Source organism: Rhincodon typus, chromosome 37 (assembly GCF_021869965.1).
Source record: "Rhincodon typus isolate 14 chromosome 37, sRhiTyp1.1, whole genome shotgun sequence".
Classification (NCBI taxonomy): Eukaryota; Metazoa; Chordata; class Chondrichthyes; order Orectolobiformes; family Rhincodontidae; genus Rhincodon; species Rhincodon typus.
In genome coordinates this window covers 4,779,647-4,803,259 of record NC_063368.1, presented here as the reverse complement: position 1 = coordinate 4,803,259, position 23,613 = coordinate 4,779,647, and the positions used below count along the sequence as shown (strand labels likewise).

The 23,613-nt window shown below is 42.0% G+C and overlaps 1 protein-coding gene across 1 annotated transcript; it reads right to left on the bottom strand.

Moving 5' to 3' along the window:
- Positions 1-326: 326 nt before the first annotated feature.
- Positions 327-23,059, bottom strand: xpnpep3 (X-prolyl aminopeptidase 3, mitochondrial). Its single transcript, XM_048617337.1, has 8 exons — positions 22,977-23,059; positions 18,600-18,879; positions 16,501-16,563; positions 15,101-15,214; positions 9,703-9,788; positions 6,106-6,289; positions 4,442-4,562; positions 327-2,002 (listed from the first exon to the last, which is right to left on the bottom strand). The coding sequence occupies exons 1-8, from the start codon at positions 23,057-23,059 to the stop codon at positions 1,839-1,841; spliced, it is 1,095 nt and encodes a 364-aa protein (XP_048473294.1). The 3' UTR covers positions 327-1,838.
- Between the last annotated feature and the right edge of the window lie 554 nt (positions 23,060-23,613).

The following is a 23,613-nucleotide window of genomic DNA, read 5'->3' as shown; positions in this document are numbered from 1 at the left end:
CGCACCAGAATCTAGAAACATCCCTGTGACTAGGGATGGGAAATAAAGGAGTTGCCTGAGGTCTACTGTCACATGTCTCATCGGCTCCATCCTCCTAGATATAGATGGAGTCAAAACAATTATAGGGAGAGGGAAAAATTTACTTGAAACAGATAGGACTTTCTCTCAATTTCACAAAAGAAAAGTGCATTTTTTGAAGGGCCCTCTTTTGACACAGTGGCAGTGTCCTTGGACCAGGAGCCCTGGGGTCAAGTCCTACCTGGTCCAGAGGTGTGTAATAACACCTCTGAACAGGTTGATTAGAAAAATTGGTGAAACATTGAGTTCTAGTTTTTTTTTAATGTTTTGTGCCATTTTTTCAACAAACTTTTGTCAATACAACTTATAAAAATACTACACATAGGTAAGACTAAAGTTGCTGTGATTGACACATAATAACATATCGATTAATGAGGTGGTTCCTTGTTTAAGAATTCTAATCTTGATTACTAATTTACTGGAATGAAAGGTTGCTTAAAAACTCAGTTATTTAATGAAAAATATTAACTGCCACACTAACATATGGCATGTTAGACCACAGTTACATTTAAATGTTTTGGACTCTCAGATATGTATAAGTATAGATACCAATCTGTAATATCCTGCATTGCTTCTAAAGCACTATTTAAAAAGAACAACCCTCAACTCCTGATAGAAGCCCCTTAATGTCAAGCTCCTGATGACCTTTAGCACCCAATCCAATTGTCCTGTCTCCACAAGATGATAGCATCTGAAGGGTTTTTCACTTAGAAAGATATGACAACCTTTCTGAACTTACGCAAACACATAATTTCTAGCATGGACACAGGCAATGTGTCCCCTGTGCTGTACAGATGGGCAGACAGGAATATGTAAGCACAGGGAATAAACAGGCTGCATGCAAGAAACATTCTCTTTAAGATGCAGATCAATTTCAGTGGGACTCTGCAGTGCAACAAGCAGCTGCACACATCAAACAGATGTTAGAGGGAGCACCGGTCATGGATCCAGAACAGTAACCCTGATCGTTTTTTATTTCTCTCACCAAGTGGTACAATCACCAAATCTAATGACCTGATGGCAGTACAACATAATTCTGCTAACGTTGAACAGCACTTCCACTCAGTACAACTCAGCACCACACCAGCATTTCACTAACACACATCATCAGTACAGGAGTTTAAACAGGTTGAGGTCATAAACCAGCTATCAAAATTCCAAAATAATAGTTGGGAGAGATTACGATTAAAAAACCTCTGTTCTACAGAGAAGGGTTTGGAGGGAGTTGAAGGCTTATGACGATCAACACCAAATGTTTAAAGGAGAGCTAAATGGGTTCCTAACTGTAGTTGATATCAGAGTGGAAATCCAGGTGGAGTACCTGGTGTGCCACACAGTAACCATCATCTCCTACAATCTGAAGTCAGAGAGGAAATCTTCCATGTTTAGTTTCCAACTTGACCAAGAGTCTTCATCTCACAACTGGCTGTTACTGGGGATCAAAGTGCCCAATTATTCCATGTCTGTGCAGCACAAATTTGATTCACCAGCCAATATTTGTCCTTCATTTTAATTTTAAAATAAAGTTCTTAAGTGTCGTTCCAGTGTCTTGTTATATAATCTTCTGTCCTGGAGGATAGATAAATACTGTTCCGAGTTTTACATATCTGAATAGGCTAAAATACTGTGATATGATAGCATCACAACCTACCTTTGCAGAGCTATAACATTGAATGGAGTTGCAGCATTAACTGGGAACCTTCTTGTCCCTTACAGCATTTCATTATAAATTATGGAGGCATCAGTGCAAGGGCTGCTTGCTAATGGTCAGTCCAGATCTGTTCTAATTCATGTAATTCTTTGGGACAATCTGCAGACAGAATAGTTGGCCCCTCTTCTGTTATCAAAACGTCATCCTCAATCCGAATTCCCATTCCTCGGAATCTTGATGGAGCTGATGTGTTGTCTTCTGGGATGTAGATTCCTGTTATGGAATGAATGATCCCAAAAGCAAATTTATCAATTGCATACCAAAAGCTTTGAAGTAAAATAGTCACTTACGTGAGCATAAATAGGAGTATATGAAAAGTTGTGAGTTAGCATCCTACATAGCAAATTGCCAATTTCAAAGTGATTTTTGCAAAAGTGTTTTCCTGTCATGAAGGAAAGGGGGAAAGTGAAGCATGTAAGGGAGAGGGAGTATGAGAGAGAAAAAAAAACAGGCAGAAAGTGACCAACTGGTACTTCTTTCATCAGAAACTTTAACTTATAGATCAAGATATTCAAACAATTAGCAGGCAGCGTCCTCAAGCAAAGAGAGAAAAGCTTGGGGAGGGAGGCGACGTGTCAGGGACAGAGTTTCAGAAAGTGCCAAGTGTCACACTGAAAAGCCTCCTTAAGATATAATTGCTTTAAATAGGATGGCAAAGATATCCAGTGGTTTAAAGTAAGGAGGCTGAAGAGGTGGAGGCCCTTGTAGAGTTTAGCAGGGTAACGGGCTTACAATTGACAAACAGCGCTGTTGAAAATGAATGACAGGTAAAGGGTCTGTGACCTTCGGGACTAGTCCAATGGATCTACACTCATGTTTATCTGTGTAGTTTTTATGGGGACTGGGGTGATTAGTATGAACAATGTCTTTAGGTAACCATTGTCATTGTAACCATTGTGTTTTTTAATACTCCTATAGTAATTAGTTCATAGGATGTGACTGATTAGACCAGCACTTGCTGCTTATCCCTAATTGACTTTGAGAAGGTGATACTGAGCCACCTTCTTGAACCATGTGGTGTAGGGATACCTACAGTGCTTTTAGGAACGCTGTTCAGGATTTTGATCCAACAAGTGAAGGAATGGTAATGTAGAAAATGCTGGAGAAACTCTGGCAGCATCTCTACAGGGAGAGGAACAGAGATAACTTTTCAAATCCAAGAGGACTCTTCTTCAGAACTGAAGGGGGCAGGAAAATTACGGATTTTATGCTGTTGACAAAGGGGAGAGGAGCAGTAAGTGGAAATGATGGCGAGGGGACACAGAGCAAAAAGCAATTGGAATGTCATGGTAAGTGTTAAGAGCATGACAGTTGAGAGCTAACCCATGCAAACAAGAAATGGTGGGGTGGGGGGTGGGGATAGTGATGGTGGTGAAGAGAGCAAAAGGGAATGTAATCAACACAGGGTCAGTGTTCATGGTTTGAAGTTGTTGAACTCAGTGTTAAGTCCAGAAGACTGTAAAGTGCTTAAGTGGAAAATGAGGTGCTGTTCCTCCAGCTTGTAGTGAGCTTCACTGGAACAATGCAACATGCCTAGGACAGAAATATTAGCATGAGAGCAAGATGCTGTATTGAAATGGCCAGCATCTGGAAGGTTGGGATCAACCTTATGGACAGAGCTGACGTGTTCTGCAAAGCGGTCACGCAGTCTGCGTTTGATTTTGCCAATGTGGACAAGTCTGTACTTTGAGCAGCAAATGCAATAGTCAAGAGTGAAAGAAGTACAAGAAAATCACTGCGTTGCCTGGAGGTTTGTGTTGGGGCCTTGGACATTGAGGAGGGGAGGAGTAAAAGGACAAATGCTATTGCAATTGCCAGAATATGGTGCCACAGGAGAGTGAAGATGTGCTCAGAGTAAAGGAGGAATGGGCCAGGGTGTGTGAAGGGAATAGTCCTTGCAGAATGCTGCCAAGCAAGAGGGTGTGTTTGGTTGTGGTATTCTGATGGAGGTGGCAGAAATTGTGGAGGATGATCCTTTGAATGGAGAGGCTGGTAAAATGAAAATTAAGGACAAGTTGTTGTTCTGTGAGGAAGGGAATGGGGCAGGGAAGATATGAGGGAAATGGGTCAGACAGGACTAAGGGTCCAGACAACTGGTGGGGAGGAATCCTCAGTTAAAGAAAAAGGAAGACTTGTTGGAAGCACCCCTGTTAAAGACGGCATCGTCAGAACAGATGTGACTGATATATCGGATGTGGAACTAATTACTTCAGGTCACATGAAAACATCAGTGAAGGAGGGAGTAAAATATTTTACTGGTATTATTAGTTAAATTTTGCTGGAGAAATAAAGAGTTCTTATTGGAAGACATCGCTGGAGCTTTGTCACGGGTCCTGCTTGTTGTGGTTCATGGAGATTCTTTAAATGGACCCTGTAGACTGTTTACTGTAGACTTACAAATAGAAAAAAGAGTCTGACAGAGAGACCGACAGACATCTCGACAAATGTGTTTTCTTGCTAGTAAAAGCATCAAGATTGTTACTCAAAGCGAATGGAATATCAGCTATCCATACTGTGGGCTATGATTGTCTGAACATCAGTTCAAATTTAGCTCAAGGCAGAAACTAGTTGTCAGGTGTTCACCCTAATCACTGACTTTGCAGCGTGCAGGACTCAGCTTTCTAAACTTACTTCTAGCCCTGTATTTCTTACCAGGTTCGATCGTCACCACCATCCCAGGTTGGAGGGCTATAGACCGGGAGATGCCTGGCGTGTCGTGGACATCCATTCCCAGATAATGTCCGACGTGGTGTGGGCAGTAATTGACAGCAACCTGCAGGAACAGAACAGAACTCTGCTCAATGACAATGGAGAAATCTCTTTGTCCAATATATGCTGTACTTGTTTTTTTAAAAAATAGAATGTAAAAAGGAGATTTCCTTAGTGGCATAAGATTTTTTTATTTACACAGTGTCTTGCATATGCTCAGGATGTTCTAAAGCACTCAGAGATAATATTTATTTTTAATCCAGAGTAAGATGAATCATAAACATAAGACAGTCCATAATAAATATAATGAATCTAATAAGAAATTGAGGAAGAATATTGTTATCCAGAGAGTGGTGAGAATGGGGAGGCTTGCTATCATGAGGATTAGTTGAGGCACTGGTGCATTTAAGGGGAAGTTTACTAAGTATACAATAAATAAATAAAATGCAAGGCAGAAGGAGAATGACAACTGGATAAGAAGCAGGGTAGGAGGGAACTTGTCTGGGTCATAAACATCGACATTGACCAAATGGGCTGAATGGTCTCTTTCTATGCTGTGAATATGACCTATTTATAAATAGCAAGACCCATAATTGCAAATGAAATTACTGACTTGTTAAAGTGTCTTTATTAGCAGTGGAATAAATGTTGGTCCTGCCCTTCTATAGGTCCCGTCAAACAGGTAAGCAGAACCTTGGTATAATTTCTCATTTGATAGGTGGCACTTTTAAAAGTGCAACTCTCCCTCAGTCTTGTTACATGCTGAAGTCCTAAAATGCAGTATGGTATAGTGAAAGAAAAACGAACAACTTGCATGTATATAGTCTTTTCTTCACAAAATCTGAACGTCTCAATGGGCATTACTACTAATAAATTGTATTTGAAGCCTTGTTCCAGTTGTGATGTAGGAAGCACGAATAGTCAAAAGACATTCAGCAAACTCACATAACAGCAATCATAATGGCCTGATAATCTAATTTTGTGATGTAGATGTAGGCAATGAACAGGACAACACCCCGATCTTCCTTTAAATAGTGCCATGGGATCTTTTACATCCACCAAGATGGCATGTAGGGCCTTAGTTTCACGTTTCATCTGGAAAACAGCACTTCCGACGGTGCAGTATACCCTTATTACTGCAGTGGAGTATCAGCTTTGATTTCGTGCTGAAGTCCCAGAGTGAACCCTCGTGACTTAGTGACGGGAGTGCAACCAATTGAACCATGTCTAATACTGAAATGAAGGTAAGGGACTGAACAGAGCTCCTACTTTGAAACTCAATCTTGCTGACATTTCAGCTTGAGTTTTGCAAGCTTCAAAACATTGACTACATTTCAAAAATATTTTATTAATTGTAAAACACATTGGTACACCTTAAAGTGAAGAAATTTGTTATTTATTTCCACTAGTTGTGCTGGTGGGATTTGAACCAGTGTCCACACATCATTACTCTGGCATCTTTGGACTACTGCATCAGTGACATCACCGCTGTACTACCTTCTCCTCCATGCAAACCCCTTGCATTATAACATATTACAAACTTAACCGTAATTGACTGCTGTGAAGTTAATCTGTAGGCTATAAATGTGCCAGCACTTGGTATTAACCTTGTAAGCATCATGCTGATTAGAGTTCTCCTGCAGGATCCCCATGTCTTTCAGCTTTTGCACGAGCATGGTCAGCATGAAAGTGTAGATATTTTCCAGACTGATACCAGGAGTGCAGAGGCTTAGGCAAGACTTCTGTACATCAAGGACAGCCTGGTACAGCTCAGCTTGGGGTCCTGTGAATCTGCAACAAAACAAATAAGTCTTAGGATTTTCCAACAGGATACGAGCAAGGTTTTACATGTTACACATTTTCACAGGAGACAGGTTAGGTGAATTACATAGGATGTACAGCAGAGAAGCAGGCTATTCATCCTAACTAGTCCATGCCAGTGTTTATGTTCCACATGAACCTTATCCAATCTACTTCAGCCCTTCTCAACATATTCATCCATTGCTTTTTCTCTCATGTGCTTCTACACTATTTGCCATGCTGAGTCCCCCAGTTAACTGCTCCCTTTCACTCATGGTCTATAACAAAATTTCAAATTAATTCTCTTACACATACAGCAGTAAACTAATTACTTTTGAATGGGCTTTTTCAACTTTCAAACTAACTAAAATGAATTTTTGCACAAATAGTTCACTTTTGGAAGTGTTTCTCTTGCTTGTTTCGCATTTCTTGTAACGACATTCCGTTACTGATGACCAAGTTATTAGCTTTCAAGCTGCCATTAGCACCCACTCCTCCACAGCATGCATTGACCTTTAGCAACTTTGATTTCCATTGAACATGAAATCATCATGTGTAATGGCAGCCTTGACTTTTATCCATTTGTCACATGCATCACACTTTCCTTTCCAACACACTGACTCAATTACACCCTCTATAATACCAACTTTTATGCAGTGTGTTTAAATAGGTCTATTTCCAAGGGACAAGCCTACAATTTAAGGTTGATAAAACAAGCTACTGCAGATGCTGGAAATCTGAAATAAAAACAAATTTCCAGAGAATCTCAGCAGGTTTGGCAGCATTTGTGGAGAGAGAAACAGAGTTACTGTTTTGAGTAGAAAATGACTCTTCTTTGGATATGCTTTAAATATTAACTATCAGAGCTTTGCTTAAGGTTAGTTCAAGCAGAGGGCTCTGTAGAAAACAATTAATTACATTTTGTTTTTATACTTTATTAAATTTTTTTTGAGAGACATAATTGAAAAGTAGGAAGATCAAGTTAAACTTGTATAGAACCTCCATTAGACCACATTGCACGTTTTTGGTCTCCAAATTGTTAAAAGGATTTCAGGACACTGAAGAAGGGGCATAAAAGCATTACAAAGAAGCCACCTGCAGAGCTGAGAAGTTATATGCATTGGAAAAACTTAACAAACTGGGGCTCTTTTGCTAAAAAATAAAAGGCTGAGGGAAGATCTGATCTTTTAAAAACGAAGGACTTTGAAATAGTAGATGTAGAGAAGATGTTTCCACTTATCGGGGGAGTACAAAAAAACAGGCCATAAATATAAGACAGCACTAATAAATCCAAAAATGAATTCAGGAGAAATCTATTTTTTCTGAACAATTCTGGTTAGAATGCGGAACCTCAGTAGTTGAGTCATCTTAGGTGCATTAAAAAAGGTAAAGAAGTAGATGGGAGAGGAAGGAACAGAACAGTACTGGTCGAAAGGGTTCAGAAAAGATTTACCAGGATGTTGACAGGAATGGGAGGATTTGAGTTATCAAAATAGACTGGAACTTACCAAAGCATAGGAGGTCGAGGGGTGACTTCAGAGGTTATTAAATCATGAGAGGTATAGATTAGGTGAATGGCAGGTGAGGTTTTCAAGACAAGGGGGCATATTACTAAAGTTGAGAGATTTAGAAAAGACACGAGGGGCAATTTTTCTTTTTAAACAGAGGATGTTTCGAGAATGAAATGAACTTCCAAAGGGAGCAGTGGTTGTGGGTACAGTTAATATGTTTAAGACGTTTGGATAAGTACATGAATAGGAAAGGTTTGGAGGGATGTGGGACTAATTTTAGTTTGGGATTATCTTTGGCATGGACTTGTTGGACCAAAGGGTCTGTTTCCATGCTGTATAACTCGATTCAATATATTTATCAGGTGACAGAAGCACCAACATTGATATGGACCTGTTGGACTAAAATGCATAACCTTGCTGATTAACTGCAGTAGAGAAGTTCCCACTCCTCCCTTGTATACACTCTATAAGGCTAAGGTTAGTTCCACAGACAGGAGCAGTCATTTGTACCTTAGCATTCCTTGTATTTACTCCCACACAATGAACATCCCCTATTCAACAGAACCACGATAAGAATCTGATCCAATCCACCTTGACACATTCCCAGGCTAGGGAAGTCATTGGTTTGGAAATGGGGCAGGGAATCCTAGGTGAGATTCCCTCTCCTTTATCTAGTGTTACTGTGGGTGAGAATGGTTTTACTGCTCTCTAGGCCAAGACTTGGTACTGAACTTTTTTATTTGAACAGCTGGGTCTAAATAAGGTATTGTGGTTGCTAAGTGATTTATTGCAGTGCTGGCAGTTACCTTTTCATCGGTAAACACTGTAAGGGCAATTGGGGCTCATTTGTATAGTTTAGGCAGGAACTAGGGACTCATATTAGATGCAGTTATGAAGGAGCCGGCAGAACACAAACTTCTTCTGAGAAGCACTCCAGAAATACCTATTAAATGAGTGCTCCTGAGAAGTGATTATCTTTGTTACAGGACAATTGTTGAAGTAGATGCACAAATAATGAGATATTGTGACTGTAGTAAAGAATCAGTTACATAAGGACACCTTGTTTTGATGCCACTGAACAGCTGTTTGCCACACCTAGAACAGAGAAGAGTTGCCCTGTTTCCCAGCCAGTTAGGAACATTATGAAGGCAGGGTAAGACATTGGCTAAGGCAATTAATAGCATACAACCAAAGACATGGGAGCAATACCAGGCAGAGTTTAAGAACCTCAGCAGGAAGAATGAACGAATTGTGAACCTTTAAACAAATATTAAAATGTTCTCCAGCCATACTGCAAAAAATCCCATGTTTTCCAGTACTGAGTTAACCAAGCATCAGGTAAAGTCTTACCTTCATAAAGCACCTTTCACAGCCTCAAGATGTTCCTACGCACTTTTACAAACAATTAAAAATGTTATGAAGCGTAGTCATCATTGTAATACATTTAATACAGCAACTAATGTGTTCACAGGCAAGGTTCCACAAACAGCAATCCTCATATTCAAGCGATGTTGGTGGAGGGATTGATATTGCCCAGGAGTGGGGAGAACTCCCTTCTTCCTTTTCTTCAAAATGATGCCATGGGATCACTGACATTCTCCTGAGATGGCAGGCAAGCCCACAGCCTTATACTGTATGTGTATTGATATTGGGTACAGGCATGTTCAGGATTAGCATAAAGGCTCAAATTGCTTGAATGGTCTGTTGCTACTTAGTGTCCAGGGTAACTTGAGAAATTTCCATTTAAGCGGGGTCTAAGTGGCTGGGGTTGAAACATACTCAACATGAGGAAATCCCTTCTCAAAGAGTGGGAAGGAAAATGGTGGACCATATACTAAAATAATGAGTGGTGGAGGGTGGGGTAAATGGGTGGATCAAATCGCTGCGTCTCACCTTCCATTGATGGGCCAAACGCGAGTGACATCACTGACGTAGCCAGAATACTCACAGCCACCATCCAGTAAGACCATCTCCCCATCCTGGGAAAAGAGTGAAGTTAGTGCGTTAATAAAGAGACAAGAGGAGGTCACCAGCTCCTCAAGCTTTCTCTGTCATTCCACTAGACCATAGCTGATCCATATCCTAACCCACCTTGATTCTGTAACCCTAATACCTTGCTCAATAAAAAACAAAATCAGTTTTAAAAGTTTCAACAAACTCTCAGCTTCAACAGGAATTCTGAGAGAGATTTCCAGGTTTCTACTATCCTTTGTATGAAGAAGTGCTTCTTAACATCATTCCTGTCTGGGCCAGTTCTAACTTTAAAGTTAGGTCTCTGTATTGTAGACTAGCCCATCAGCAGAAATAATTCCTCCATAGATCATAGGATTCCCAGAGTGTGGAAGCAGGCCATTTGGCCCATCGAGTCCACATCGACCCTCCAAAGGGCATCCCACCCAGACCCACCACCTACCCTATCCTGTAACCCTGCATTTCCCATGGCTAACCCACCTAGCCTACACATCCATAAGACATAGGAGCAGAAATTAGGCTATTCAGCCCATCGAGTCTGCTCTGCCATTCAATCATGGCTGATAAGTTTCTCAACCCCATTCTCCCGCTTTCTCCCCGTAACACTTGATCCCCTTGACAATCAAGAACCAATCTATCACCATCTTAAGTATATTAAATGACCTGGACTCCACAGCGTTCTGTGGTAGTGAATTCCATAGATTCACCACTCTTTGGCTGAAGAAGTTTCTCCTTATCTCCATTCTAAAAGGTCTTGCCTTTACTCTAAGGCTGTGCCCTTGGGTCCTAGACTCTCCTACCAATGGAAACATCTTCCCAAACTCTACTCTGTCCAGGCCATTCAGTATTATGTAAGTTTCAATTAGATCCCCCCCCTCATCCTTCTAAACTCCATCGAGTACAGACCCAGAGTCCTCAAACGTTCCTCATATGTTAAGTTTTTCATTCCTGGGACCATTCTCGTGAACCTCCTCTGAACCCGCTCCAGGGCCAGTACATCTTTCCTGAGATATGGGGCCCAAAACTGCACACAATACTCCAAATGTGGCCTGACCAGAGCCTTATAGAGCCTCAGAAGTACACCCCTGCTTTTATATTCAAGTCCTCTCAAAATAAATGTCAAAGTTGCATTTGTCTTCCTAACTACTGACTCAACCTCAAGTTTACCTTGAGAGAATCCTGGACTAGAACTCCCAAGTCTCTTTTTGCACCCAAGACATCTGAATTTTCTCGCAATTTAGAAAATAGTGCATGACCTCACACTTTCCCACGTTGTACTCCATCTGCCACTTCTTTGCTCAGTCTCCTAACCTGTCCAAATCCTTCTGCAACCTCCCCACATCCTCAATACTACCTGTCCCTCTACCTATCTTTGTATCGTCCGCAAACCTAGCCAGAATGCTCTCGTTTCTTCATCTAGATCATTAATGTATAAAGTGAAATGTTGTGGTCCCAACACTGACCCTTGTGGAACACTTGTCACCAGCTGCCATCCTGAGAAAGACCCTTTTATCCTCACTCTTTGCTTTCTGCCAGAGAGCCAATCTTCTATTCATGCTAGCACTTTGCCTCTAACACCATGGCTCCTTATCTTACTCAGCAGCCTCCTGTGTGGCACCTAGCCAAAGGCCTTCTTGAAGTCCAGGTAAATAATATCCATTGGCTCTTCTTGGTCTAACCTGCTCGTTCCTTTCTCAAAGAATTCTAACAGATTTGTCAGGCATGACCTCCCCTTAATGAAGCCATGCTGACTTTACCCTATTTTATCATGCACTTCCAAGTATTCAGAAATCTCATCCTTCACAATGGACTCTAAAATCTTACCCACGACCGAGGTTAGGCTAATTGACCTGTCATTTTTAGTCTTTTGTCGTACTCCTTTTTTAAACAGGGGTTTCACGTTAGTGATTTTCCAGTCCTCTGAGACCCTCCCTGACTCTAGTGATCCCTGAAAAATCACCACTAACACCTCCACTATCTCTTCAGCTAGCTCCTTAAGAACTCTGCGGTGTAGTCCATCTGGTCCTGGTGATTTATCCACCTTTAGGCCATTCAGTTTTTCTAGCACCTTCTCCTTGGTGATGGCCACCATACTCAGCTCTGTCCCCTGAATCTCTTGAATTTTTGGGATATTACTCATGTCTTCCACTGTGAAGACTGATGCAAAGTAATTATTCAGTTCATCAGCCATTTCTTTGTTCCCCACTACTATCTCTCCAGCTTCATTTTCCAGTGGTCCAATGTCTACTTTTGCCTCTCTTTTGCCCTTTATATATCTAAAGAAACTCTTACAGTCCTCCTTTATATTACTGGCTGGCTTACCCTCATATTTAATCTTCTCCCTCCTGACTTCTTTTTTTGTTGCCCTCTGTCGGTCTTTGTAAGCTTCCCAATTCTCTGATTTCCCACTGCCCTTCGCCACATTATATGCTTTCTCGTTTGCTGTTATGCTATCCCTGACTTCTCTAGTCAGCCATGGTTGCCTCATTGTCCCTGTACCATGGTTCTTTTTCCTAGGGATAAATTTTTGCTGTGTCCCCTGAATTACTCCTAGAAAATCCTGCCATTGCTGTTCCACTGTCTCGCCTGCTAGGCTCCTCTCCCAGTCAATTCTGCCCAGCTTCTCCCTCATGTCTCTGTAGTTGCCTTTATTCAACTGTAATACTATTACCTCTGATTTTATCTTCTCCCTCTCAAATTGCAGAGTAAATTCAATCATATTATGATCACTGCCTCCTAAGGGTTCCTTTAAGCTCCCTTATCAAGTCTGCCTCAGTGCACAACACTAAATCCAGTACTGCCTGTTCCCTCGTGACCTCCACCACAATCTGCTCCAAAAAGCCATCCTTGGACAGTATGGGCAATTTAGCATGGCCAATCCACCCTAACCTGCACATCTTTGGACTATGGGAGGAAACCGGAGCACCCAGAAGAAACCCACGCAGAGACGGGAAGAATGTGCAAACTCCACACAGACTGTCGCCCGAGAGTAGAATCAAACCCGGGCCCTTGCATGTCTAAGTTTTATCAATAGCTACAATTCCTTTTGGGAAGGTCTTGTGGTGCAGTGAGTAGCATTCCTGTCTCTGAGCCCAAAGTTATGGGTTTGAGTCCCACTAAATGGTTGTGGAAGGTGTGTTCATACTGAGCCAAACAGATTAATTACCAACGTGCACATCCTTCCGACACAAATGGCAAGAGATAAGAGCGGGACAGATCCTTGCTCACCACATGATGCAAAGAACATCAGAGCCTCCACCACCACCATTTGTAGTTCCAGGCTGCAACACACATGTAAAAGTGCATGCTGCTAAAGCACCCACTGCAATTCTTTTAATCATCTTAAACACTTAAATTAGTGCAAGCCTTAAACTCAAGGAAATACAAGACTAGTTTACGCAATTTGTCTTATAATAATAACTTTCATTTATATAGTACTCTTGCAGTAGTTAAGCATCCCAAGGAATGTCATAAAATGTTATCAAACAAACTCTGTTTGAGCCTCATGAAGAGAGTTAGGACAAGTCATCAAAAATTTTGTCAAAGAGGCATCATTTAATGAACGTAATAAGAAAGGGTAAAAGGGTCAAAGAAGTGATGGGCTTGGATTTGGAGGTCCAGTCGAAATGCCTATTTGAATGATCAGAGAAACTCAAAAATTTTCATTTGTTCATGGGAGTTGGGTGTTGCTGCCTCGATTGACATCCATTACCAAAAGAACAGTTAAGATTCAACCACATTGCTCTGGTTCTGCAGCTATGAGTAGGCCAGGCCTGGTAAGGATGGCTGATTTCCTTCTCTAAAGGACATTAGTGAACCATTTGGGTTTTTATGAGAATCAACGATGGTTATGTGGTCTCCACGACGAGAGCTTTCATTCTAGATTTTTGTTAAATTCAAATGTAACCATGTGAAATCATGTTCCCTGAAAATTACCGCGACTAGTTTCTTGATTTACTAGTCCGGTGACATTACCATTATGCCACCATTTTCTCTACATTGAAGAATGGAGTTATACAATAAAGGAGGGAGCCGCAGTCCTGGAACCGACAAAAACTTTACCTTGGGGATATCACCAGAAATTCCTCAATACGTAACCATTGATCATTGGCAGGTGCAAATTAATCCTTCTGCTTCTTCAGCATCAACACTCAAAAGTACAAATGACAGCAAGCGAGTTCTCCTCCAGAAGTAATCAAATTACCCAGGAAAAATTAATCATGGTGACTAAGAAATTTAGAAAGGAACTACTCCTACAATCACAGGCTGCTTCTGCCCAGTAGTGAGCCTGTCAGCAGCAAGCACGGCAAGCAAACAGTCCCCTGTGATTGAAGGAGCAGCAAGAAGGTAAGATGACCACTGAAGTGTTCCCCGGCTGGGAGGGAACATTCCTCTCTGGTGATTGTTGTGTGGTGTCAAGGGCGCTTAGCCTTTGATCTTCGGGTAAGTGTCCTCTAAGGTAATATTTGAGATACACAACAACGCAGAATCGCTGAACAGAAACTGATAGCCAACTTCCATACCAATGAAGACGGCCTCAACTGTGATCTTGCGTTCTTTGTCGTGCTACATGTGACCCCACCATACTGTTCTGTATCTGTGAAATCTTCCTTACTGTCCTGTTTCGTCACCATCACCTAGATAAATTGTTATGATCTCTCCACCTTAATTACTTTGTACAGTTTTGAATTACTTATTACTTTGGTTAGATCCTCAGCATGTGACTCTTATACCTAGCGTGTTATTCCAGTTATTTGGTTTGTCTCCAGTGCCACATTATTTTCAATTTTTTGTAATTATCTCTCTGCTTTATTTAATCGGATTATAGATTATCCCTTCGCTTGTTATTCAGCTGTTGACACTTTATTCACAATGTCTAACACTTTGGATCACCTGCACAGACTTATTATTCGTCACTCCACTCACTCCATTTGCATGGTCTTTTGATCTCTCTGCCCTTAGTCTCTCGCAGCCCATAAATCCTGTATTCTGCGTGCTTGTCTCTCACTTCACCTGACAAAGGGGCTACGCTCTGAAAGCTTGTGATTTCAAACAAACCCATTGGACTATAACCTGGTGTCATGTGACTTCTGACTTTGTCCACCCCAATCCAACACCGGCACCTCCACATCATGGCAAATACAGAAGCTACGTGACTGCTTCTCACCTAATGAAGGAGATAGCGAGAATGAGAAAGCAGCCTCCAAAAATCAAGAAGTAGCCTTTCAGAAATCTCAAGAACAGCCCTTAGGAAAAAGAAAATATTTTAACTGCAGTTCAGCATGTACCTGTGTATAATAAGGAATGACTACGTTCTTACCTTAATCATTTGGTTATTTTTCACATAATGCAGTGTATTGGAGCGATTGCCGCCAGCTACCACTGGAGGGTAGGCCAAGAGGTCCGCCCCACGAGCTCGGCACTCAAAGTCAAACTACAATTGAAAAGTATTATGGAATGGCAGGTTATGAAAGACTGCTCTCTGATATGTTTTATGTATGTTGTACAGAAACCAAACATATTTCAGGATTTTATTCCTGCACTTTCAGTATGACAAGCAGACAACATGCATTTACCTGAAACAAAAGTATAACACTTCATTAAGTATAACTTGGGGGGTCTATCAATGGTAAACCTGCAGTGGAGAGTCAAACACTCCCCTACATATGCGAATGTACACAATATACAATAAAAGGACCATATTTAAAGGCAGTAATCTATCTCCAGGATATTCTCCCCGTGTCTGCGTGGGTTTCCTCCGGGTGCTCCGGTTTCCTCCCACAGTCCAAAGATGCGCAGGCTAAGTGGATTGGCCATGCTAAATTGCCCGTAGTGTTCAGGGATGTGTAGATTAGGTCGGTTATAGGGGGATGGGTCTGGGTGGGATGCTGGAGGTTTGGTGTGGACTTGTTGGACTGAAGGGCCTGTTTCCACACTGTAGGGATTCTATGATTCTACGATTCTACGATATGAGATCATGATCTAGTGCCTTGACTCATAACATCACTGACTTCCAGCTTTTGTATTCTTTGACTACATTAGCCACTTCATTTCCCCCATTGCTATTATCTTGGTGGTTCAGTTTTTATACTCTTTAGCTCTGTTTCAATGTGTGGAAATCAAAGTACAGTACACAGTGTCCTATTTTAACTCTCAACCTTTTCTGACTTAGGAACATAGGAGCAGGAGTAGGCCATTCAGTCCCTCAAGCTTGCATTGCCATTCTAGATCATGGTTGATCATCTACCTCAATGCCATATTCCAGCAGTATCTTTAATGCCATTAATAATGAGAGGTCTATCAATCTTTGTGTTGAATTGACTTACTGACACAGCTTTCCCTGCCCCGAAGGGTGGATAATTCCAAAGATTCACCACTCTCTGAGTAAAGAACTTCCTCCTCACCTCAGTCTTAAATGGCTGTTCTTTTATTCTAAGAGTGAATCTCCTGGTTCTAGACACACAGCCAAGAGGAAACATCCCTTCTTCATATATTCTTTTTATCCCTGTAGGAATTTTCTAAGCTTCGATAAGATCATATTTCACTCTTCTAAACTCCAGAGAAAAAAGACCCATCATCTCAGGAGTCAGTATTGTGAATCTCTGCTGCACTCCCTCTAGGATTTAGCACATTTGCTAAGCCACCCCTACCTATTGTTATATTACTCCATGTAGGCCTGGCTGCATCCACCCATGAAAGTATCCATACTTTGCTGCTTACCTTTGCATAAAGATAGGCCTCATCAACTGGAGCCTTGGTTGAGAACATGGTGCTGATGAATGCCTGAAAATAAACAACCAGCCTTGTATTAGCTCCTTGGCAATCTAAAAACTTTGCACAAAACACAGAGCAACTGCAACACAGCAACAAAACCAGAAGTATCTGTACCAGGACGAGTACGCATAGTTTTGAGACTCATCACGGAGAAACTTTCTCCCAGGCATAAAGGACACCTATTTAGCAATGGGATGACGGTGGGCCAATCCATGCAGTCATAGAGTCAGAGATCGACAGCACAGAAAATGATCCTTTGGCCCATCATGCTGGTCAAAAGCAACCACCTAACTAATCTAATCCCATTTTTCAGCACTTGGCCAATAGCCTTGTATGCTTTGACATTGCAAGTGCATATCTAAATACTTTTTAAATGTTATAAGGGGAGAAACCGTCATTGGTTTCACAGCAATTGGTTCTACTTTGAAGCTGTGTGGTGTATTTTTATGTGTTCCAGACAGATGGCTAAAAGATATGCTCATCCCTTGTATATGTTAACAAGAGGTTCACTGCCTGGTTTAGGGAGTTCTGCCTTTTACTGGGCTGAATGGAGCTGAAACTGGACCTGTACTCAAGATATTCACATCTCCATTCAGCCCGAATGGCGAGACTTTGAGGAGATGTTGAAGGCTACCACCAAAGACAGAAGTTTTTTATAAAAGGTTCTTACTTCTTGGGGTCCCACTGAATCCAGAAGACTATTGTGGATCACAGCATGTCCGCCCCAAACTCCAAGATCTCATCCTGATTGTATTCTCTCCTCTTCAAAGACAGCCGAAGAAAATTCATGCTATTCACCAGTGAGCTACTCAGATACATCCAGCAGGCACTGGTTATTCATTTCATTCATTAATGTCCTTTAGGGAAGGAAATCTGCCATCCTCACCTGGTATAGCCTACATGTGATTCCAGACCCACAGCAATGTGGTTGACTTTTAACTGCCCTCTAGGCATTTGGGAAAGGACAATAAACGATGGCCTAATCAGCGATACCAACATTCTGTGAACAAATTTTTAAAAGTCAAACTTTGATGAGATCTAAGGTTCAGTTTTAATCAGGCTTCAGGCCTACTTGTTCAGCTGCACAGATCTTTTTCTGCATACAGCTCATGCCTGGAATTCTGACTCCATAGGACCTCTTGCCACACCTACGCTTAGAAGTCTGCTGGAGAAATATGTGGAACCCAGTGTCCTTTAGTGGGGTGGGATGAAAACCGAGACTCAAAGCAGTATTGACACTCCCAATCTGCAACAGAACTAACATGCTTGCAACTGCTGTATGCTAACAAGTTAATGTTGCTACGTGAACGGCAGTAGCCCTAACACTGGGTTTCATGTTGGAGAGCTGTTGGAGCAAAAGATTATCTTCTGCCCATTGAGAGGGTGAGCCAGGGAGACCAGGAAGGTTTAAAGCTAGTTAGTTAGTTAGCTGTGATGGCAGTGGGACCATGACAATTGGTCTCAGTTGCCCTGACTTAGGGAAGGGGTTGGTTTTTGAACCCATGCTTCTCTTGATATGCTTTAATAACTTTGAAATTGTACTCAAGTCAAAGTTTGTTGATAACATAAAACAATGAAGTCTTGTGAACTGTAAGCAGGATGGTCATGAACCTCAAGAGGACAAGGAGAAGCTGGTGAATCGGCAGAAAAGTGGCAAATGGAATAACATGCAGAGATGTGAAAAATTAATTTTGTTAGGAAGAACAAGAAGAGCAAATGTAAAATAAAGGATACAATTCCAAAATGGTGCAGGACAGGTGTGTACCTGAGATGTAACCATTCTGCAATCTTATATTTGTGGCACCTAATTTTGGGGCCTCCCCAAATGGAAGGTGGGGGAGCAATTGGAAAAATGGAGTTAAGATCCAAATTGGATAAGCCATTGAATAGTGGAGCAGGACCAAAGGGCCCAATGGCCTTCCCGTACTCCTAAGTCCTACATTTCCATGAAACTATTAAAACTGCAAAAAATGAGATGCATTTTCTCGTCAGCAAAAAAACCCATCCCTGTAACTCACTCCCAATTCCGTTATGATATGACCTACCTCGGAGGTGACCTTTGCAGCCGTTTTCAAGAGTTCGATCTCTGTGTCGGACTTAGTGAGTCGTAGATATTGAACAAGTTTCTGAACTGGTTGGACTGTGTTGTTGCTCTGCATCTTAATAGCTATAAGGGGCTGCATATAGTCTATGTGCAACCTTGGGTGAACAACTGGCTCACTGTCGTACCACACCGTGCACCCTTCATCTATTTGAGAGACAGACAGGAGAGGAACAGGCAATTCTTTATTCAGCGCAGTGCAACAAGTTTCATTTGTATAGAGTCTTTAACATCATGCTTGACGGAAGCATTATAAAACAGAATTTGACACTAAACCTTGCATGTAGATATTTGCATATAAGACAAAAAGCTTCATCAAAGGGATAGGTTTTAATAAAACAATTAAGGTGTTTGTGATCTACAGCATATGGCAGTGCAGCTCATTTCTGTTCTGAGCTGCTGGGTGTGCACCCAAGTTTTCTTGCAATCGTCCCAACTTAATCAAGAACGATCAGCATGGCTATTGAGGAGGGGCATCAGGCCTAACAAATTTGATTGATTGCTTCGAGGTGGTGATTGGGTAGATTGGTGAGGCTGGTGCAGTTGATGCAGTCTGCGTGGACCTCAGTAAGGCTTTTGACAAGGTCTCCCATGGCAGACAGGTTAGGAAGCTGAAAACCCATAGGATCCAGGCCAATATGGCAAATTGGATCCAAAATTCACTTTGTGGCAAGAGGCAGACGGTGATGGTCAAATGGCTTTTCTGTGTCTGGAAGCCTGTGTCCAGTGGTGTAACACAGAATTCAGTGCTGACTCCTGTGCTGTTTGTTGAGCACATTAATGATCTAGACACAAGGATGTATGAGGCTTGATCACCGAATTCATAGACGACATGAAAACTGGTGGTGAGGAAAACAGTGAGGAGGAAAGCCTTAGACTGTAGGACGATATAGTCAGGCTAGTCAGATGGGCTGAATGGTAGCAAATGAAATTTAACCCTGAAAAATGTGTGGTGATGCATTTTGGGAGGACTAATAAGGCAAGGGAGTACATGTTGAATGGTAGGACACTAGGAATTACAGAGGATCAGAGGGACCTTAGTGTGCATGTCTATAGATCCTTGAAGGCAGCAGGACAGGTAGATAAGGTTGTGAAGAAGGCAAATGGGATACTTGCCTTTATGAGTCAAAGCACTGAATACCACAGCAGGGAGGTTATGGTGGAACTGTATATAACATTAGTTAGGCCACAGCTGGAGTATTGTATACAGTTTCGCTTGCCACACAAAAGAAGAGTGTCTCAGAAATGGAAGATCTGAGAGGGTGCAGGCGAGATTCATGAGGGTGTTGCCTGGGCTAAAGTGATTCAGTGGTGAACAGAAACTAGATAAGCTGGATTGTTTTCCTTACAGTAGAAAAGGCTGAGGGAGGGCTTCTGATTGACAGGGTAGATGCATAGACAGGTAGATGGGGAGAAACCTTTCCCCTTAGTACAGGGGGCACAGTTTTCAGTTAAGAAGCAGTTGGTTCCGAGGGGATTTGAGGAAAAATACTTCACTCAGAGGGAGTGAATATCAGGAACTCATCGCATGAAAGGGTAGTACAGGCAGGAACTCTAAAGACATTTAAGAACTGTTTAGATGAACACTTGAAATGCCATAGGGTACATAGCTATGGGCCAAGTGCTGGAAAATGGGATTTTAAAAAATGGATGTCTGATTAACAGGGTGGGCCTCTTTTTGTGCTATACACAACCTGACTCTAACTTGATCCTATCAAATGGAGATCGCAACGTGTGGTCATTAGCATTGCTGCAGGAGAAACAGCATGTCTCAACTTCCCAATCGGTTGTACATGGGGTTAGAGGTGGAGCAGAATCATATAGCATTGAAGAAAGCCATTCAGAACATCGTGCTGTGTCAGCTCATTGTAAGATCAATGCAACAATTCCTGCACCCTGTTTCTTTCTCCATAACCTGACAAATCTTTCTCCATCAAGTATTTATCCAACTTCCTTATGAAAGTTAAGACAGAATCTACTTTCAACAGCCTTTCAGTTAACACACTACAAAAGTGTTGCATATTCTCCATGAATTTTTTGTCTGTTTTTGAATCTGTGTGCTCCAGTTATTGAACGCCCTTTGCTAGTTGAAACAGTTTCTCCTTATCTACTCAATCAAAAGTCCCCTCTCACTTCAAACACCACGATCAAATCTTCTTCAATCTTTGTGTCCTCAGAATCTTTAGTCCCTCCGTATTCTGGTAAAAAAAAAACCTCAAGCGTGGTACTGTTGTCATAAATCTCTTCTGCAAACTCTTCATGATTTCACACTCTTCATGAAGTAGTGTGCCCAGAAACAAACACAATACTCCAGCTCAGATCTAACCAGGGATTTATTGCATTCATACGCGATGCCGCTACTCTTAAAGCCAATCACATCTGAAGTATTTGTTTTCTGGGGTTGAAAGTTCAGGTCTAGTCGTGTCCACATAGACATATTGTTTAGCCATGTTACGGTCTGTTCTCCACCATTACTGAGAGAAGACAGCAGTAAGGTAATCAATGGTTCACACTGCTTTTACATTAAGAAGGGATAAACAATGCATGAAGAGGGAAAAGAGAGTGAACCCTTTATCATCTTGACCTGTCATCTTCACCAGGTGGATATACGTCTGTTCCTGCAGTCCACTGAATTTGTACCATTTAATTCATATTTTGCTTTTCCTCATTTTTCCTTCCAAAATGCATCAATTCACTTCCCCATTATATTTCATCAGCTAATGACCTGTCCATTTCAGCAGATTCACTCCCTTAAGTCTGCTACCTTCCTCCTCGCCATGTATTACACTCCTAACAGGTGCCAACAAAAACCTGGCAAAAATGACCTCCTCCCCACTCAAATTAAGATCATTATAGCAAAAAAAGGAGCATGAAAACCTTACAGACAATCTTGTATACTTTCATCTGATTTGGAAAACAATGCCCCACTACTCTCTGTTTTTCACCTTGCTGTACACTTGGTGTTACTGCCCCTTTAATTTCATGGGCTTCAGTTATACGAACAAATCTGTTGTGTGGTATCCTATTCAATGCCTACTGAAAATCCACATTCACATGGACAGCACTATGTTTATCAATCCTCTCCATTGTTTCATGAAAAGACTTAATCAAGTTTAGTCAGTGACAACTGGCCTTTAATGAGTCTGTGAAATCTGTCATTTATTAATCCACATTCTTTAAAATGACAGGGAGTTTTGCCTCATTATCTCTAGAAATGCCCTCAGCACAGATGCTAGTGGCTGATTTGCCAATATATTATCTTTCTTCCTTTTATTTTAACACAAGAAAAATGAGTTTGAAAAACTGGAAAAATAAATGTGTGAAAAAGTTAATGCTGACATAAATGATGTCCACTATGACTAAAATATTCTTGAGGCTTGCTGATTTGTCATCAGCATTGCCCTAGAACATTACGGACCAGCCTGACCTCCAGTACCATGTGGCCAAACACAACTGACTCAGGTACAGTCTTCACTCATCTTCTTCTGGGGTCACTGCAGCTCAAGGAAACCCCAATAATCTTCCAGATGTTATAAATCCTTGCAGATGAACAATTCGCACCATACTGAACGTTGACACCACCCCTTGTGTTCAGGAACTAACCCTATTTCCTGCTGAGCAGCCAAAGACACAGCCAGCTCCCTCCCTGACCCTTTATGTATACGTCAACAACACTGCACTATGTCATTTATGGGCATCCATGTCTCATTCCATGGGGCTGAGACTGAATCCAAAGTAAGTGTTACCTATTGGCACTACTTACCATACCTCTCCTTAGCACAGAATAGATGTATTCCTTCCAGTATACTGCAGGGCTGGTCAACCACGCTAACTTGTGGTGGCTGGCAGTATCAAGGGCACCTGTTTGCTTTGAGATAAGTGCACATGGCACCTGACTATTGTCACAACAGCATTTCCAGTCTTTTATAAGTTGTTCAAGGCTAAAAAACTGTCCTTGGTGTACTTCCATTGTAAAAATGCTGATTCCTCAGCATGTTTCTTCTGAGTTTATGTTACAATTTCCATTGTTACAACATCATTATGCACTGCTGTGCTGTTCTCCCCTTTTTGCAACACAGCTTACAGAAGTGGGTCAGGAGGGGTTTTGTGGGGAGAATTGGGGAAGGCTATTTGGGGGCCACACAGAGAAGGAGACAGACTCGCTAGGGATAGGAGTGAGGCTGCACTGGGGATTGGGATGGGAAAGAACTGCTGTAGATCAGGGAAAATCTCGCTGGAGATTGGCGAGAGAAGGACTCACTGGGGCTTGGGGACGGAAAAACTCACTGACTAGATGACTCTGACTGATTTTCTGCATTACCTCTCAGGTTCCTTGCAATTGGCAGTTAGGCCTTCATGATTATGAGATGTATTAAGTACAGGCTTTGCAACACTTCCCACCATCTCGTACACAGTGGCCATACCCAGCCCTCAGAGCACTTATACCTCAATGCCAGGAAACTCCACCTAAGCCAAGAAGAATGGGTTAAGGGGAATATTAGGCAATGCTGGGGTTGAGAACAAGCAGCTTAAAGATTACATCTTGTGCACTTTCAATAAAACTGTAACTCTTGGAGACATCTGGAATCTGAAGGCACACCGAGGGAGCAGTGAGGATGGAGGCATAGTGAGGGAGCAGTGAGGATACAGGCACACCGAGGGAGCAGTGAGGATACAGGCAGGGACATAGCAGGAGCAGTGAGGGTACAGGCAGGCACACCGAGGGAGCAGTGAGGATAAGGCAGGCACACCGAGGGAGCTGTGAGGAATCAGGCAGGGACACAGCAGGAGCAGTGAGGATACAGGCAGGTGCATCAGGAGAGCAGTGAGGATACAGGCGCCACACCGAGGGAGCAGCGAGGATACAGGCAGGCACACCGAGGGAGCAGCGTGGATACAGGCGCCACACCTAGGGAGCAGCGTGGATACAGGCGCCACACCGAGGGAGCAGCGTGGAT

Excerpts from the sequence above, each read along its gene's own strand:
- xpnpep3 (XM_048617337.1), bottom strand. The coding sequence starts at position 23,059 with ATGGTGGGAAGTGTTGCAAAGCCTGTACTTAATACATCTCATAATCAT. Across the intron at positions 9,789-15,100 it reads AAAATAACCAAATGATTAAG|GATGGGGAGATGGTCTTACT; the intron begins GTAAGAACGTAG and ends CTCTTTTCCCAG. Across the intron at positions 4,563-6,105 it reads ATCAGCATGATGCTTACAAG|GTTGCTGTCAATTACTGCCC; the intron begins GTTAATACCAAG and ends CTGTTCCTGCAG.